This window comes from Symsagittifera roscoffensis, chromosome 9 (genome assembly GCF_963678635.1).
Source record: "Symsagittifera roscoffensis chromosome 9, txSymRosc1.1, whole genome shotgun sequence".
Taxonomy (NCBI): domain Eukaryota; kingdom Metazoa; phylum Xenacoelomorpha; order Acoela; family Convolutidae; genus Symsagittifera; species Symsagittifera roscoffensis.
Genome location: NC_087070.1, coordinates 25805963 through 25822853, shown reverse-complemented (window position 1 = coordinate 25822853; position 16891 = coordinate 25805963). Strand labels below are relative to the sequence as shown.

The window sequence follows — 16891 nt, the reverse complement described above, 5'->3', positions numbered from 1 at the left end:
GGCTCTCTCTGTTACCTTCCTGATTTTTTTTATTCTGATGTGTAGATAGAAAACTTGATAGCATGATGGGAGTCTGAAGAAATTCCTTAAATTTTCATAATGTTTTGAAACGCTCAATATTTGATGAGAATTCTATGTTATTCAAAAAGTTCTAAGTGGCAATACACTTTTGCTGAATCTCGGGGTTTTTTTATAATCTGAATTTTAAAGTTTTTTTAGTAGATCTGGTCGTTTTTTCGGCCCGACCAAAATGGATCCTTTCAAACTGTTTCTGTTATAAGATTTTGTGCCATTAGTTTAATTTTGATCCAGAAACTGTTCAACCAAGAGAAGTTTCAGTCACACAAAAAGAGACTTTTTTCTTCTTGATCTCGAAAAATTGGCACTCAAACGTCATCTTTCAAGACTTTGTCAATTGTTCCCGAATTACCCAAATTCCTAGCGGCAAATTGCGATTTTATAATATTGACGTTTCGTAGGTGAAACTTCTGTTGCGCGTTTTCGTTAACATATGTTTTTCTTTCCAAACCTCAACACTTTGCCATTAAACCATATACAAATTGATATTTTTTGATCTAATTCAAACATTTAAGCAATATGTTGGAAGAGCTTACAAGACAAATTACGACACACAAACGCTCTTTGGCAAAATAAGCGACAAGTCAGATAAAAAAGTCATACAGCTCACTGAGTATACTATCACTGTGCAAAAAAAAGATCAAAAACTCTTCTCAAGGAAATAAAATTGAATAGACGATGTAATGTTGGCTGTTGTATCAAACAAAAAAATTTATAATAGGTTTGATGCAAGCGGTAGAATGAAATCCGTCGCTAGAAATGCTTTAACACAGATAGAATTCAGGAGAAAAACAGTTTGCAACAGAATCATCATAGTTGCAAAACTCCCAAAATTGCCACCTTTTGATGAGATAAAACGATCGTTTTGTTGTTGTTTTATTCAACATATCAACACACAAGTATGATTTAATTTTTCACCATTTGCCGGAACAATTTTGTAGGAATTATCGACTAATTTAGAAACCTAAATGCACAAATTGTCAGCCTTAAACCTTTGGGGTTTTTCAATTTGTCTTAGTCACAACATGTTTAGCAAAACTTCGGAATCAGTTAGAAAATTGGGACAATTTTTAGACAGTAATAGGGTAATTATTTCCAAAATGGTTACTAAAAATCGGAGATATAAGAAATGCAAAGATCAGGGACAAGTTTCCTTGCATTTTTTAAATTTTTGTAAAATTTTTGGATAGAGGAAATTGATTGATAAACTCAACTAACACAAATCTCTCAGTTGTTCTTATTTTGATAGAGATGTAAAACAGATTTCAAAAAACACACTAAAAAACATAAAACAAATTCAAAATTGTTACTTTCAATAGTGCAGCTCTTCTTATAATTAATGCTGCACAATTTGCTGAAATAAACATCAAATAAATTTTCATGAAGGTTTCGAAAAAAGAAGTCTTGTTAGAAACAACAACGAGTTAAATTCTACGGATGCTAATTTTTTACGGATGCTACGGATTGCTTTGGACACATGCAATTTTGCCGTAAAGCTACGTAGAGTATACACATAAATACGCCTAAAAGCGATAAGAAACTATGCTTGCGCAAAACTAGAATTGAAATATCATAAACAGGTGAACGATTGTTTGAATTAGATCAAAAATATCATTTTGTAGATAATTTAAGGGCAAAGTGTTGAGTTTTGGAAACAACAACAAATGTTAATGAAAACGCGCAACAATATTTTCGCCTTAAAAAGATTATCAAATCGCAATTTGCTGCTAAGAAAATTGGTAATTCCAAAACAATTGACAAAGTTTTAGCTGAATTTGGGTGCCAATTATTTGAGGTCAAGAAGAGAAAATCCTCTTTTTGTTTGACTGCAGCTTCTCTTGGTTTGAGTTTTTCTGGATTAATAATTCTACTAATAGCACATTATGCGGTTTGGACCTCAAATTCAACAACGACCAAAATACACACTGTTTTTAACGGATTGGTTAAATCATGCAACGGAAATAGCTCGAATGAATTCATTTTGGCCGAGCCAAAAAACTACCTGATCTACAAGAAAAAATTTAAGTTTCAGGTTAAAAAAAAACATTAGCTCGCGACTTAGCAAAAATGTATTGGCAATAGAACTATTTAAAAAAGCTAGAATTATCGTGATTTTTTGGGCGCCCCAAAACGAATGATGAAAATGTATGGAAATTCTTCAGACTCCTCTCCTGCTATCAGGTTTTTTTTTGCTAAACATCAAATTATTTAAAGGCAGGAAAGTAAGAAAGATATAAGAATTGGTTTCTCAAATTGCTGTCTTTTTTTTCTGTATGTTTTGATGAAAATTTCTGAACGAAAAAATAGAACACAGGCATGATTGAAAGTCAATGTAAAATAGGTCGATTGGAAAACAGTTTTTGAAGAAAATTGACTAAAAAAACGAAAAAAAATTAGGAGGAGGTACTTGAACCATTGTGTTGAAAATATTGCATTAAGCTAATGAAATTATTGTATTTATAAGTGCTGACGTAACGCGTTCCGAGTTTTCAGTTGACTGAAAACGCAAAGATTCAGTGGCTAAATTCGATTCCTTGCGCATCAAGTTTTTTCCCAGATTTTTTCTGAATTTTTTTCTGTGGCTGTAGAGCTGGTTGAAAGTTTTTTTTTAATCAGAAGTAAAAACTATCAGCTGTTGATTTGCAAAGTCAAAACAACATTTTCCTTGTATGCCCATTTTTAAAAATGAAAAAACTGACATTATCTGATTTAAGCTATTTTTTCACAATTTCCTGACAATTTACGTATTTTCAAGGCTTACTGATTTAAAGCAACAGTATATCCGGAAAAAATTTTTATCGTTTAGTGATATATCATATATTGAAGCCCTTTCAGTCGTGATTTGAACGACTTTTTAAAATTTCAGAAACGTTTTCACAGTGTCGAGAAAAATTGGTTTTTTCGTCTAATTTCTATCTAATCGGTAAGGTAATTAATATTCGCAATAGCTTGATTAAGCCTAATTTCAGACGTTAGAATTTTGTTTTACTCTTGTAAAGGTAATTGTTGGAGTTTTTAGCGCAATTTCGTGAATCAAAGAATTGTTTTTTTTTAAATTTTTTAGTCATTTCCCTGCAAAAACTGTTTTCCAATTGACCTAATTTATTATGACTTTCAAATATGCCTAGGTTCTATTTTTGCTTTTATCACAACATGCAGAAAAAAACGACATTAATTTCAAAAAAATTATTCGTCAGAAAACACGGTCAGAAAACATCTTTGTATTTTTTAGACTGTGGTAACCGACTATTGCACAGTAACCGGCTTGCACAGTAACAGGCTATCATTGCTACCTTATTGCCTTTATTTAAAACCTGATAGCATGAGAGGAGTCTGATTAAACTCCATCCATTTTCATCATTAGTTTTGGAATGCTCAAAATTTCATGATAATTCTAGATTTTCCAAGTAGTTCTATTGGTCAATTCTTTTTTGCTTAGTCTTGATCTGATGTTTTCTTAAATCTGAATTTCAAAGTTTTTCTAGTAGATCTGGTCATTATTTTGGCCCGACCAAAATGGATGTTTTCGAACTATTTCCGTTAAATGATTTAACCCATCCGTTAAAAACAGCGGGTCAATTAGTCGTTGTTGATTTTGGTTTCCAAAACGCATTATGTGCCATTAGTATAATTTTAATCCAGAAACTTTCCGACCATGAGACGTTTCAGTCAAACGAAAAGAGACTTTTCTCTTCTTGACCTCGAAAAATTGGCACTCAAACATCAGCTTCTATGACTTTGTCAATTGTTCCCGAATTACCCAAATTCCTAGCGGCAAATTGCGATTTTATATTATTGACGTTTCGTAGGTGAAACTTCTGTTGCGCGTTTTCGTTAACATTTGTTTTTCTTTCCAAACCTCAACACTTTGTCACTAAACACTTTGTGTGGGTGAAATTTCTGTTGCGCCTTTTTGGTAACATTTGTCTTTGTTTCAAAAACTCAACACTTCGCCACTAAATCATCTAGAAATTGATATTTTTAAATCTAATTCAAACATTCGTTCATTTGTCTATGAAATTTCAATTCTAGTTTTTCTCAAGCATTTTTTTCATCGCATTTAGGCGTATTTATGTGAAAACTGCAGGTAGCTTTACGGGATGATTTGTTTGTCCAAATCAATTTTTTTTTTGAGTAGGTACCCTTGAAAATTAGCATCCCTAGAATCTAACTCTTTTTTGTTTCTAACAACACTTCTTTTTTCGAAATTTTCTTGAAAATTATTATGAAGTTTGTATAGGCAAATTATGCAATGTGAACTGTAAAAAGAGATGTACAATTGAAAATAATAGTTTTAAAATTAGTTCACGGTTTATTTAAGTGTTATTTCCTGAGTTCTATCTGTGTTAAAGCGACCATGGTGACGGATTTTGTTTTGTTGATTTCATCAAACCTATAATAAAGTTTCTCGCTTGATGTAACAGCCAATATTGCATTGTATTCAATTTTATTTCTCTAAAAATTGTTTTTGTTCTTTTTTTGGACATTGATAGTTTTTTCAGTGGGCTGTCGATTCCTTATTTTATCTACCTTAACGCTTGTTTTGCAAAAAAGCGTTTGAAAGTCCTATGTTGTTTTGTAAGTTGTTCCAACTTTTTGCAGTTGATTTAATCGTTTTGAATAGGGTGCATCAGATGATATTGCCTCTTGTGTGTGTGAAAAAAAAATTGAGACTGGTTGTGAAAACTAGAAATACGTTTTGGTTCATGCGCAGTTAGAAAATTTTTATATATTGATACATTAGGTCGAGCCTAAGGTAATGGCGCGACCGGCGCGACTGAAATTTTTCAATTTCAGACCATCGCGACCGAGAATAAACCGCCACGACATGCGCGACTGAGCACAATACCAAACGTTTTTTCTTAAGTCGCGCCGTCGGTCTTATCTTAAGTCGCGCCGCTTAAGTTTTTTTCTCAAGTCGCGCCGTCGGTCTTATGTTAAGTCGCACCGCTTAAGTTTTTTCTTAAATCGCGGCTTCGGTCTTCTCTTAAGTCGCGCCGTCAGTCTTTTCTTAAGTCGCGCCGCTTAAGTCTTTTCTTAAGTCGCGCCGCCAGTCTTATCTTAAATCGCGCCGCTTAAGTCTTTTCTTAAGTAGCGCCGCTTGTGTTTTTTCCTAGCAAGGTGTGAGAATTAGGAATTAGTTGAGTTGTTAATAGAATATTTGCTTGATATTTCATCTTAAAAAGAGTTTTCTTATTGAAAAGATCAGCCTTTTATTTCTGAATGATCAAGTTTTCCACTGAATTTTCTATCAGAAATTTTTAATGAGTGCATTGAAATCAAAATTAATGCTAAAACTTTTGTTCACGATACAAAGACAATTCGTGAATGAAAAGTGTGTTTTAATTACATGGATGTCAGCTGAGATAATTTGTTATCGATTTTAAAATCCAAGTAAAGACCAAATGGAACGTTGTAAATCCAAGTAAAATACATCAAACTAAAACGCTTTCAAAAATCCTGAAAAATTGGATTTTGAGAAGGTATACAGATTAAGTTTTGTCGACTAAAGTAGTAAAATAATCTTTGATGGCGCTGGTTCGTTCTAAATTCCCTGAGATAGTTAGAGTGCTGAGAAACGTCAGTCTTAATATTAAGAAACTAAAGAATTATAAAGTACTGCCTCCGAAAAATAAAAACGAAAGCAGAAATTGAAAAAGCTGTTGGGTCACTACTTCCTTTTTCAGCCGCTAGATTTGAACAACAAAATGTTTGAACGCCGGGCATTTCGACTACAAAATATATCTTCAAAAACCTCATGAAACATCCGGGATTCGAAACAACCGTCGAATCCATTTTCTTCAAGTTCGACATTCGCGGAAAAATTATGCTCAGCAACATTTGCAGTTCTTACCCTTTGTTGCTATTTTAATTTTTGTCTTCGTTCATTTTCAAAATTTTCACCTTCATTTTCATAAGTGTTCTGATTGTATCTATATTACGCTGCTTTTTTTAAATCCGAATGTTCCTATCGATATTCAAATTCCAATCGATAACTCTTTCACGACAACACAGAGATATTTTCTGATCTTATTTTTTGTGTTGAAAGTTGATAAGGCGGCAATATATTTCTTTTTAGGACCTGTAACACTCTCAGTTTAGGCGCAATTTCTCCATGACTCAACTTTTTATAGTCAAGCCTTGGCTCGATTTCAAGTTTTTGTTCAAAAATATCTTGTTATCGCAGTGTAAATAAAAAAATGAAGAATTTCTGATAGATCAAGATTATCTATTAGTCGTCGTAATCTATGACTGAAACAATCTGTTAGAAACTAAATGAGGCAAATGCTTTTGCTTATTTAAAAAATCACTCTGATGTGGCCATTTTTCCCTTTCGGACAAACTTTTTTCTATAATCCAATTTGTCCGACAGACTTGGAAAGATTGTCCGACAGTCTGAAAAGCACGTCTGACAAATTTTTGTTTTGTTTTGAGAAAGACTGAGTGTTTTTAAAGTGATTTCCTTTGAAATTTTCCTTCCACCAAGTTTCCTTCCAAATAAATTTCATGGCATCAACACATTATCGGAAAATGATGTCAAAATGAAAACGGTTACCTGCAAAAAAGTCAATTTATTTATTTCAAGAGTTTACTTGAGATACAATGAATTACAATTTAAAAAATGTTTTTTTTTTAAATGGACTGAACTACAAAGAATTAAATAGGTACTTCTCGTAATTCTTTAAATGTGTTGAAATCAAAGCCAATTTTTAATCATCAAATTGGAAAACAAGCAAAAAAGTGACTTTAATGAGTGAATTGTAGTCAGTACTTTATCTGAAAAGAGTACTTTATCTTTTTATTATTAAAAATTTACAGTTCGGCTCAAGTTGCGATTGAATAAATAAATAAAAGCGAATAAATAAGAAGCGAATAAATAAATAAAAGAAACAAATTTGAGCTCCTCTTTACCTGGACTCCATGATATAGTTTTCCGGACAGTGTTTTCTTCTTTTTGTCATACAAAATATTGATTGTTAGCAAAAATTAATTACTAATTGATTTAAGGCAAGCGTCAGCCCGTTTTTGCGAGGACGCTTTTTCACAGTATTATTTTATTATTCAGCATTATGCTTCCAAAATTTGATTTTTGATTCTTCTTTTAGGAAAGTTGAAGAAATACGCTTTTTCACGGTATTACTTTTTTATTCAGAAATTTGACTTTAGATTCCGAAATGCTTCCGAAATTTGACTTTAGATCCTTCTTTTAGGAAAGTTAAAGAAATACTTTCTTACTTGGGGATCTTTTGTTCTTCGGATTAGTTTTCTCCTGTCGAGAAAAACCTTTTTTGAAATTTTCAATTGTGTCTATATTTTGTGAAGTTATGAAGTCTTGAGATAGATAAGAGGGGCGGATTTTCCAAGTTTTACAAAGACTAGCATAAGTAGCAAGTTAATCCGGCTCAAAAATTAATTGAAAACTGAAATGAAGCAAGCTCAATAAGCAAAATTTTGCGATTAGTGTAACAAGATTTGTCATTTTGAAATTTATATGCGTGTGAGAAAAAATTTAACAGAATGAAGTTCAACAAATTTTCAACATTTTTGTAACGTTCAATCGAAATCATTGATATGATTTTCAAGATTACACGTATATTTAAATATAGCGCAGAAAAGAGCTCGTTTCAATTTTTTAGTTTAGATAGTTCGAAGTTTTTTTACCCAGGTCCTTTAAGTTGCGGCTAACGATTTGGCTAAAATACTTTTAGGCAACGATTTGGCTCCTATACTTTTTGCTTGAAAGGAGTAAAGTTTTTGCCTGAACGGAGTAAACTTATTTTTCAACTAAAATTTTATTTTAATTTTTTGTTAACTTATAGTTCAAAAAGCTCAAAAAAATAACTATACTAGGTTCAAAGCAGGGGCATATCTAGGATTTTCTAGACGGGCGGATTTTGAAAATTTTTTTCGACGTTTTTTTTTAGGTCGATCGAATTGATTTTCCATTTTGCGCGCTCCCCAAAGCACAAAAAAAACCTTGTTTTGACCAGATTTTCGTGCGCCACTGGCAAATTTTCGAAAAAAAACAGTCCAAAAGTTTTTTTATGGAAAAATTTTAGGCACATTTTGGAAATTATTGACCAAAAAATCGCGTTTTTTCAGCGCGCGCTCCACCTGAAATATATATTGGCACCAAAAGCGCTTTTAGAAAAATTTTAGGCTCATTCACCAAAAATTGGTATCTCAAAATAGTACAAAGGGACACTTTCAAATTTCAAGTTCCGAAAATTTCAGAAAACAAGAAAACGAACTTTCAATCCCCCGAATACTCTTTGTCCGTTTTTACAGCATCGACACAAGAGATGTCTCACCTTGGTGGAACCCTTTGGGTCGGCAGTTGGTGGAACCCTGAGGTTGGGGAGGAGGAGGAGGAGGAGGAGAGGCGTCCGCCCCCCCTCTCCCGCTAAATCTGCCCCTGGTTTAAGGTATTGATCATTTCAATTTCAGTGCTTTAAAAATCCTCTCTAATGTCGGATGAGAGGATTGTGAAGAAAGCCGTCCTCGGATCCTGGGACATGGAGAGGACACGCAGTGGGAACTCGCGAGGCAACACCATCCAGTACTGGCGCAGACTGCTGAAAGAAGCGGGACATGAAGACGACAACAGCGAGAACCTCACCAATGACCGGAAACGATGGAAGAAGACCGTTACAGATCGCAGGACGTTCCTCAAAAACTGGGAGACGCAAATGTGCAACTGGCACAGAGGATCGGAAAAACCGGCCCGCTCACAATGGAATCGAGAGAGAATAAGTGACAGCGGTTGGCCTTGCCGCTGGGACGGATGCGACAAGAAGTGCGCATCAAAAGGAGGACGGACGAATCACGAGAGAAAAGCACACAGAAGGGAGTCAGTGGACTACAAGTGTCCAAAGTGCAACGACAGTTTTTCGGACCAGGCTGCTCTGACGAACCACTTCAAGGCGTGCCAAGGAGGTCAGGGTGGGTTCTGTCCGAAGTGTCAGAAGTCCCTGTCGTTGAGCAACATGGCAAGACACCGGAGGACCTGTCGAGGAGAGCACCCGACAGCCCCAGAAGTAACCAACACCATTATCACAGGACGATTCGCCGGAACGAGAGCCAGAATCCAATGCGAAGAATGCGGTACTTGGGTGACAAAAAACAACATTTCAAGACACAGGATCACATGTCCTGGAAACTGGGAATCAAGGCCCCCTCACGGGGCGTAAATGACAAAAGAAGAAGAAGAAGAGGCGTCCGCCCCCCCTCTCCCGCTAAATCTGCCCCTGGTTTAAGGTATTGATCATTTCAATTTCAGTGCTTTAAAAAAGTTTCAGTAACGCTGATTTGGATATGGCTTTACTTCAAAAAAAATAATTTAGATCAGTCAGAAAAAAGCTTGATTGCCGAAAAAAAAGTGAATTGCCGAAAAATTGTTACAAGTTCCAATTTTATTTTTTTTTGCCATTTTCTATGATGTGACCAAATTCAAAAAAAATTAGACCAAACTTGCACACGATGGTATATTGGTATTATATCAAAAATAAAATTAATCAATAACGAGGAAACTGATTTAAAATTAACTCCATGTTTAGTCACATAACCTAAACATAAGAGTATTAACTACCATGAGCCATATTCGAGAGAAACTTTTTTAGCAAGTAAAGTTTTTGATAAAGTTATTAAGTGGAGTTTTGCATCTTCCGCGATAAATGCAAACACACTGGCGATACGTGCAATCAAAAATTGTGACAGAAAATGCAACTAAAGCTACTCAATGCCTGATGAGCATTGAAATAAAATATACAAAGTAAGACCTCTGCCGACAACACTTGGAAAGACGCCAATTGAGCTGATGAAAAGCAGTTCCGAAAAGTTCAGAAAACAACAAAACGAACTTTCAACCCCCCGAGTACTCTTTATGTCCGTTTTTTAAGCATCGACAGAGATGTCTCACCTTAGTGGAAAAGCTGCAATCTTTGATATATCGAATGTGTCAGAGGTTCGCTGATTTGCTAATAATTAGACAAAAAAAGTGAAGCAACAATATATAATTTTTGCTATCTCAACTTCAACAAATTTCACTGGTATCATTCCAAAAAATTAACAATTACCAACCAGCTTCGCAATGAACTCAAGTAATATGAGTTAAATTTTCAAACAATTTCTTCTACTTCTGTCATAAATTTTTTGGCAAAAAAACTATCATAATATTCGCTTTGTTTTATCCATTTACCTGCTTGAATCAATCCAAAGCAGCGAATTGTTTCAACAACTATTCATCACTGTGAATTACAAAGTAAAGACAGTCGTAAATTAAAATAAACTCAAGTCCATCTCCAAACAGAGAACAACAGAATGTTTCAAAATATTTGTTTTTGCTGGATCTGGCTTTGTTTAGGACAACTGATCACGCTAGAAGCCAGTTTGATTTGGCAGCCAATAGTCGTTGAAGTATTCACAAGTAACCGGCGTGATATCTCCGATTGGGGAGCAGTCTTTTTTCACCGGACAAATTCCACAGGGTGTACACACTAATCCCGAAGGGGGGAGCAACGATGGGATCAATTTGTACGAGGTCGAGTGCTCCAATTCGGTAGACCCTTTCACGTTCTTTTCCGCTTTGCTATCGTACACCAGACTAAACAAAACTAGCCGGTCAAATTGTTAAATGTTGTCATAGGGAAAAATTGTAGGAGTTCACTTCATGGGCAGATTTAGAATAATGCGGGATGACCCCCCCCCCCTTTTTCTCAATGCTTCGACCATTGATAGCTCAAAGCGAGAATCTTTTACCATAAATTTTTGGATGACGGCTTCTAAAATTGTGCTTAGGCGCATCTGACGCTCATATACTTGACAGGTAATTTTTTTTACATTTGTTCAAACTGTTTCAGCTCTTTAGCTCAAAAAATTAGTGATATAGGGTTCTTGTCCCTTATCTTCTGAAAAAACCATAAATAAAACATACCAAAAAATTAAAAATTTAGTAATTTACCCAAATGGATTCAGCAAATTGACAATTTACTTATTTTTAAATCTTAAAAATTTTACAAAAAAAAAACTTTTTTTAAATTTCAGCTCAGAAAAACATACTTTAACATTTTAACTCATCAACGTCAATATCTTCAAAAGGGCAGAAAAAGTCTGTCAAAAACTTTGCTGATCAACTTTCAATACCCCTTCGTAGATTATTAACTCAATTTGCGAAGGCGAAATCAAAATGCATTTTTGCAGTGGCAGTTTTCAAAGCATAATAACTGTTTGGAATATAGTGACTTCATTTACACTTTCGCAATTTTTTTTTTGTAAATTGATAGTTTGGCCGGAGCGTTTCTATGGAATCACACAAAAAGAGAGTGCTTAAAATAGCATTCGGAGGAGTTCATAGAAGTTGAAAGTCCAATTTGCGACCCACGAAAAACCCGGACGATCTTAGTAAATTTAAATTTCAGTCCGACCATCAGCCTGGGACTTCCTATGTCGAAACTATCGACATTTAAAGCTGATGCAACATGTGAAAAAAAATGATTTCTGATGAGGAGGATTGCGGGAACTGGCAAGTTGATTAGGAACTAGTTCGATATGAAATCATTGCAAACGACAAAATTATTTCAAAAATTGTTCACTCACAGATCCATCAGAGCTTCTATATCCTGCGGCTTCAGGTCCACTTTGCTAACGTTCAGTCCTTTGATCAGACTGGCTATTTCGGCAATGGAAACAAAACATGCGTGGTGTCGCGTTATTGAATCGTCAGGATATTTTTCTTTCGCTTGATCTTACCTTCAAAAGTCGACAAGTTTCACCCAATTTATATAATATTTCAATGATCTTATGCGGATTTATAAGAAAATTCGTCCGTCTTTTTAAAATATGAAAAAAATTTAAGTAGATTTTTCATGGTTCATCCAATATTGTTTTTAATTCTGTTCACTATTTGCAATTTGACCTAGCAAGCGGATTTATTATTTGTTTTCATATTTGACGATCTCTGTCGACCTTTCTTGCAGACAGCGTTCGCACTAGTCCAGCACTATTCGAATGAACTCCACCTCGGCCTCGCCCTCTAAATTCACCCATGGACTTCTGCACTGGTTCAGGTCAAGTTCAAGGTCATACAGGATGTACATCTTCTTGCGTCCGGAAGCTCCTGCAAATTACAAAGCCATGCCATGCCATTCAGCAAACCATTTTGATGCAAGCTTTTTCAAATACCGTCTCCCGTTTTCTAGATAATTTTGGACATTAATAATTCTATGCAAAATAACTCTTGGACATAAAATAGTTCATGTCACCCAAAATCAATTCGAATTTATTGTCAGTGCTTAGTAAAAACCATTGGCTGAAAGTCTATACTCCCTAACAATTTAATTCAGAAAAACAATCATGGTACACTCAATTGCATGCCTTATGAATATTTAAAAAAGCGTTTCAGTTCGTACCCAAAGCCTTGATCACTTTAGAGAGATTCACAATCAATTTCTTTCCAAACCTTTGACCTCCTTGATGAGACTCTGCGCTTCCAGCACCTTGATGACTTTGTTGACCTGAAGACAGGAAACATCAAGCTCAAAACTGCAATAAAGATCAAGGCCCAATATTCAGACTGAGTTTTAAGCTTCGTTTTCCTGATAACCTTTGACGGGTAGTTTTGGCAAACGCTGTCTTTTCATGACAAGATATACAACTTAACATCACTGTCAACCTCGTCTGCGATAGTGACAGTGGTTTTCTCCTTTGATATTACGCACTCCGAAAACGCACTCGATATTACCCAGGTCCTTTAAGTTGCGGCTAACGATTTGGCTTAAATACTTTTAGGCAACGATTTGGCTCCTATACTTTTTGCTTGAAAGGAGTAAAGTTTTTGCCTGAACGGAGTAAACTTATTTTTCAACTAAAATTTTATTTTAATTTTTTGTTAACTTATAGTTCAAAAAGCTCAAAAAAATAACTATACTAGGTTCAAAGCAGGGGCATATCCAGGATTTTCTAGACGGGCGGATTTTGAAAATTTTTGTCGACGTTTTTTTTTTAGGTCGATCGAATTGATTTTCCATTTTGCGCGCTCCCCAAAGCACAAAAAAACCTTGTTTTGACCAGATTTTCGTGCGCCACTGGCAAATTTTCGAAAAAAAACAGGCCAAAAGTTTTTTATGGAAAAATTTTAGGCACATTTTGGAAAATATTGACCAAAAAATCGCGTTTTTTCAGCGCGCGCTCCACCTGAAATATATATTGGCACCAAAAGCGCTTTTAGAAAAATTTTAGGCTCATTCACCAAAAATTGGTATCTCAAAATAGTACAAAGGGCCGCTTTCAAATTTCAAGTTCCGAAAATTTCAGAAAACAAGAAAACGAACTTTCAATCCCCCGAATACTCTTTGTCCGTTTTTACAGCATCGACACAAGAGATGTCTCACCTTGGTGGAACCCTTTGGGTCGGCAGTTGGTGGAACCCTGAGTTTGGGGAGGAGGAGGAGGAGGAGGAGGAGGAGGGCTTTCAATAGGAGGAGGGCTTTTCGAGGTGTACTCCCTTCGAGTGGGGAAAAGCGCTGCAAACAAAACGTACACCAGGGGAGTGTGGGAAGGAACGACTTACCCAGCCAAGGCAAAGAAGTCGGACACCCCCCTCCTATCAAACACCACGGGGACCAGCCGACTCCAGTGGGAAAACAAAGGCGATCAATGGTTCTCGGACGAGCACCATTCTCATGTTTGGCGAGTTTTTGGCAGCTGGACCGGGTAAACCTGCATACTGGGTCCAGCTTTTGGTGAGGGCAGGAGACGTGGAACGAAACCCAGGTCCTGAAACCTACGTATGTCCGATCTGTGGGAAGGAAATCAAGGATAGGCGGCAGATAAGCGTGTGGTGTCATTAAGAGGGGTATGTCCACATGAAATGCACAAGCTTGCGGAGTATCAAGGGATACTCAGATGAGTTTGTATGCGACCGGTGCTCCTGGTGTAAAGGAGAGGGAGGAAAGCGAGAGATAAGGGAAAGAAGACGAACAGAAAAACGGAAACGTAGGGAGAAGGTGCAAAAGACCAGAGCAGAAAAGAGGGAAAGGGAAGCAAAGACGAAGGGGAAAGGTAAAGCAACAAGGGTATGGACGTGGAACATACAGGGGGCGAGAGTCTCGTTCCCTAGACGGAATCGTTTTGCAGAAATCCTAAGATGTATATAGACGGGATTTCGATGCGTATAGAGAAGAGCTAAACGAAATGATCAGATGTGGCGCAAAAAAGCTAGTACTAGGAGGCGACTTCAACTCCAGTGTAGGGGACACCTCCCAGAGGGAAGAAGATGACGCGGTAGGACCATTCGGACTGGGTAGGACCAACGCGGCGGGGAGGGATCTATTAGAATGGTGTCACGAACAGGGGTTAACCTGGACTAGCTCCTTCTTTAGGCACAACAGGAGGGGAACCTGGAAGTGCCCAGGAAGAAGAACATGGCACGAAATTGACGGATTCATGGTGAAGAAAAAAGACCGGAGCAGGGTAGTGAAGAGTATAAACACGGTAATAGCGGGTACATCTCAATCGGACCACAGGCCGAAATGCATGGAGGTCTGGAGAAGGAAGGGGGCGAAGGCAAATAGGAAAAGTGAGACTCAAAGGAAAATAAACTGGGAAGCTCTTCGAGATGGATCAATCCGGCAAGCATTCGCATCGACAGTAGACGGTAAAAGAGAGCAACAGGGTACGGGTGAGGAAAGTGAACGCCTAATCAACTTGATTAATGAAGCGGGTACAGAAGTGTGCGGATTTAAAGAAAAGAAAGCACTGAGTCCATGGCTGGATACGCATTTAGAAGAAATACAGGGGTTCAAACGGAGGATCGGGGCACTTACGAAGAGTTTTGAACGAACACGAACGGAAAACTTTAAAATACAAAGGCAGGAGGTCAGGAAAGAGTACAAGAAGGCTAAAAGAAGATGGGAAGAAGAGTGGTGGCTTAAACTGGTAGACGAAACAAAGGACGCCGAAGTGAAAGGGGATATAAGACGCATGTACAAGACACTAAGGTACTTAGGGGGGAAAGACCTCCAGAACATAGAAGAAGAATTTTTCTCGCCAGAAGAGTTCAGACGACACTTCATGAAAGTCTCGGAAGACAGATACGAGCGGGACGTCATAGAGATAATGAGAACGGCATCGTCAACAGAAATTAAGGACTCTCCAGAGGCAAAGGCAGCAGCGGAAGAGATGGAAGAAGCAATAACCTTCGTGGAATTCGAACGAGAACTGGCGAACATGAAAGACGGAGCGGCAGGAGTAGACAATGTAAGTGTTAGCGCAGTGAAAGCCTTAAGTATAGACACCCGGAAAGAACTATACCAATGCATGATGGAACAATTAGCCACACCGGTTGAGAACTGGGCCGACAAAGCTAAGGAAGGATGGGTCATACCCCTACATAAGAAAGGAGCTAGAAATGAACTAGACAACTACAGGGGTGTGTGCCTACTCCCGGTGTTGAGCAGGATAATGGCAAGGATACTAACGAGTAGGATTAGAAAATGGGCGGAGAACATAGAGGCATGTGGTGAGAATCAAAATGGTTTCAGAGAAGGACGATCGACGTGTGACGCAACGCAAATCATACTGAGAATAGATGAGGAAACAAGGAGGGTATTGGGGAAGGCGGAGACGACCGGGAGCTGTACTGTTAGATATAACAAAAGCATACCCCCGAGTCAACAGGCCCTTATTGTGGATGGTTTTGGAAAACTTAGGAATGACAGAGGGTGTGATAGAGGTCTTGAAAAACCTGCATGAAGGAACGAAATACAAAGTTAAGGGTCGAGGGGAACTAAGCGAGGAATGGTTACCGGTACGAGGTCTACGGGAGGGTTGCGCTACATCTCCGATACTTTTCAATGTGTATCACGCACAGGCGATGCGGTTAGCTGCCAAAAAACGAAGAGAAAAAGCGGCGGAGATAGGCGAAGAGTGCGGTCTAGAATGGTCGTGGGGACCAGGTAATAGTCTCCCTCCAATAGAAGTAAAGAGGGCCTTAAGGAGCAGCACCCAGGAAGTCTTTCGATTAGAAGAGTCCCTTTTCGCAGACGACCAACTCTCCTGGGCTGGACGGAAGAATTAGCGGTCGGCAAAGACGCGGTCAAGGCAGAAATGATGAAGTTCGAGGAAAAATGTCACAACGGAAAAGAGGAATACATAGCTTTTGGAAGCGAGACAGCGAATTGTACGAGGATGTTAGGGACGCTAATAGGGAGGAAGCAGGACAGGGCAGCGAGGATTAAAAGGGGATACTGGGCGTGGTCAAAAGTAAGAAGATGGTTGTGGAAAACAAAGGTCAGTAAACGAACGAAGGCAATTATTGTACAGGCAGTGGTCGAATCAACAATGCTCTTTGACTGCAGTGCAAGAGCATGGACAGTGACTGATATGGCGAAGATGCAGAGCATGGCGGATAAATGCTACCGGTGGATATGGAATGAGGGGAGAGGTTTAACACTCTTGCGAATGGAAAGAGAGGGGGTCAATAGTTTCGAGATACGCAGGGTTCTGGGGATAACATCTATCAGAACAAAAATAGAGACGCGGGCGTTGGAAAGGATGGGCCACGTCCTTCGGATGAGCAACAACAGGACAACTAAAAAAGTTATACTAGGGCACTGGACAAACGAGAGAACACAACAGGGTAGGTTAAATGGAGGCGTGGTTAATTACTGGAGGCGACTCATAAGGGAAGCGGGAGAGGACTGGACGAATATAGAAAATTTAACACAGGACCGGAAAAAATGGAAGGCGACAGTGAAAAGGAGAAAAGAAGCGCTAGAGAAATGGGAGAGTGAAATGTGCAGATACAGGGGAGGGG

At 37.7% G+C, this 16891-nt stretch overlaps 4 protein-coding genes across 4 annotated transcripts in view; 2 read left to right on the top strand and 2 right to left on the bottom strand.

The window, feature by feature from the left end:
- LOC134854027 (ribosome-releasing factor 2, mitochondrial-like) overlaps window positions 1-16891 on the bottom strand; it is a 456739-nt gene that overhangs the window by 121853 nt on the left and 317995 nt on the right. The window lies entirely within an intron of this gene.
- LOC134854784 (zinc finger protein Xfin-like) lies at window positions 8547-9269 on the top strand. The gene has a single exon (XM_063871142.1). It carries the CDS (start codon window positions 8547-8549, stop codon window positions 9267-9269), a length of 723 nt encoding a protein of 240 aa, XP_063727212.1.
- LOC134854783 (DNA-directed RNA polymerase III subunit RPC6-like) lies at window positions 10317-13922 on the bottom strand. The gene is made up of 6 exons (XM_063871140.1): window positions 13863-13922; window positions 13467-13598; window positions 12536-12590; window positions 12067-12193; window positions 11674-11820; window positions 10317-10681 (listed from the first exon to the last, which is right to left on the bottom strand). The coding sequence occupies exons 1-6, from the start codon at window positions 13920-13922 to the stop codon at window positions 10456-10458; spliced, it is 747 nt and encodes a 248-aa protein (XP_063727210.1). The 3' UTR covers window positions 10317-10455.
- LOC134854782 (uncharacterized) lies at window positions 14269-15828 on the top strand. The gene has a single exon (XM_063871139.1). The coding sequence runs from the start codon at window positions 14269-14271 to the stop codon at window positions 15826-15828; it is 1560 nt and encodes a 519-aa protein (XP_063727209.1).

What these genes read in the sequence shown, in the direction of transcription:
- LOC134854784 (XM_063871142.1), top strand. Translation starts at nt 8,547, where the DNA reads ATGTCGGATGAGAGGATTGTGAAGAAAGCCGTCCTCGGATCCTGGGAC.
- LOC134854783 (XM_063871140.1), bottom strand. Translation starts at nt 13,922, where the DNA reads ATGACACCACACGCTTATCTGCCGCCTATCCTTGATTTCCTTCCCACA. An exon ending in TTCCCACAGATCGGACATAC is followed by an intron (nt 13,599 to 13,862) that starts GTAGGTTTCAGG and finishes TTTTGTTTGCAG; the next exon opens with CGCTTTTCCCCACTCGAAGG. An exon ending in TCTCATCAAGGAGGTCAAAG is followed by an intron (nt 12,194 to 12,535) that starts GTTTGGAAAGAA and finishes TGTAATTTGCAG; the next exon opens with GAGCTTCCGGACGCAAGAAG.
- LOC134854782 (XM_063871139.1), top strand. Translation starts at nt 14,269, where the DNA reads ATGATCAGATGTGGCGCAAAAAAGCTAGTACTAGGAGGCGACTTCAAC.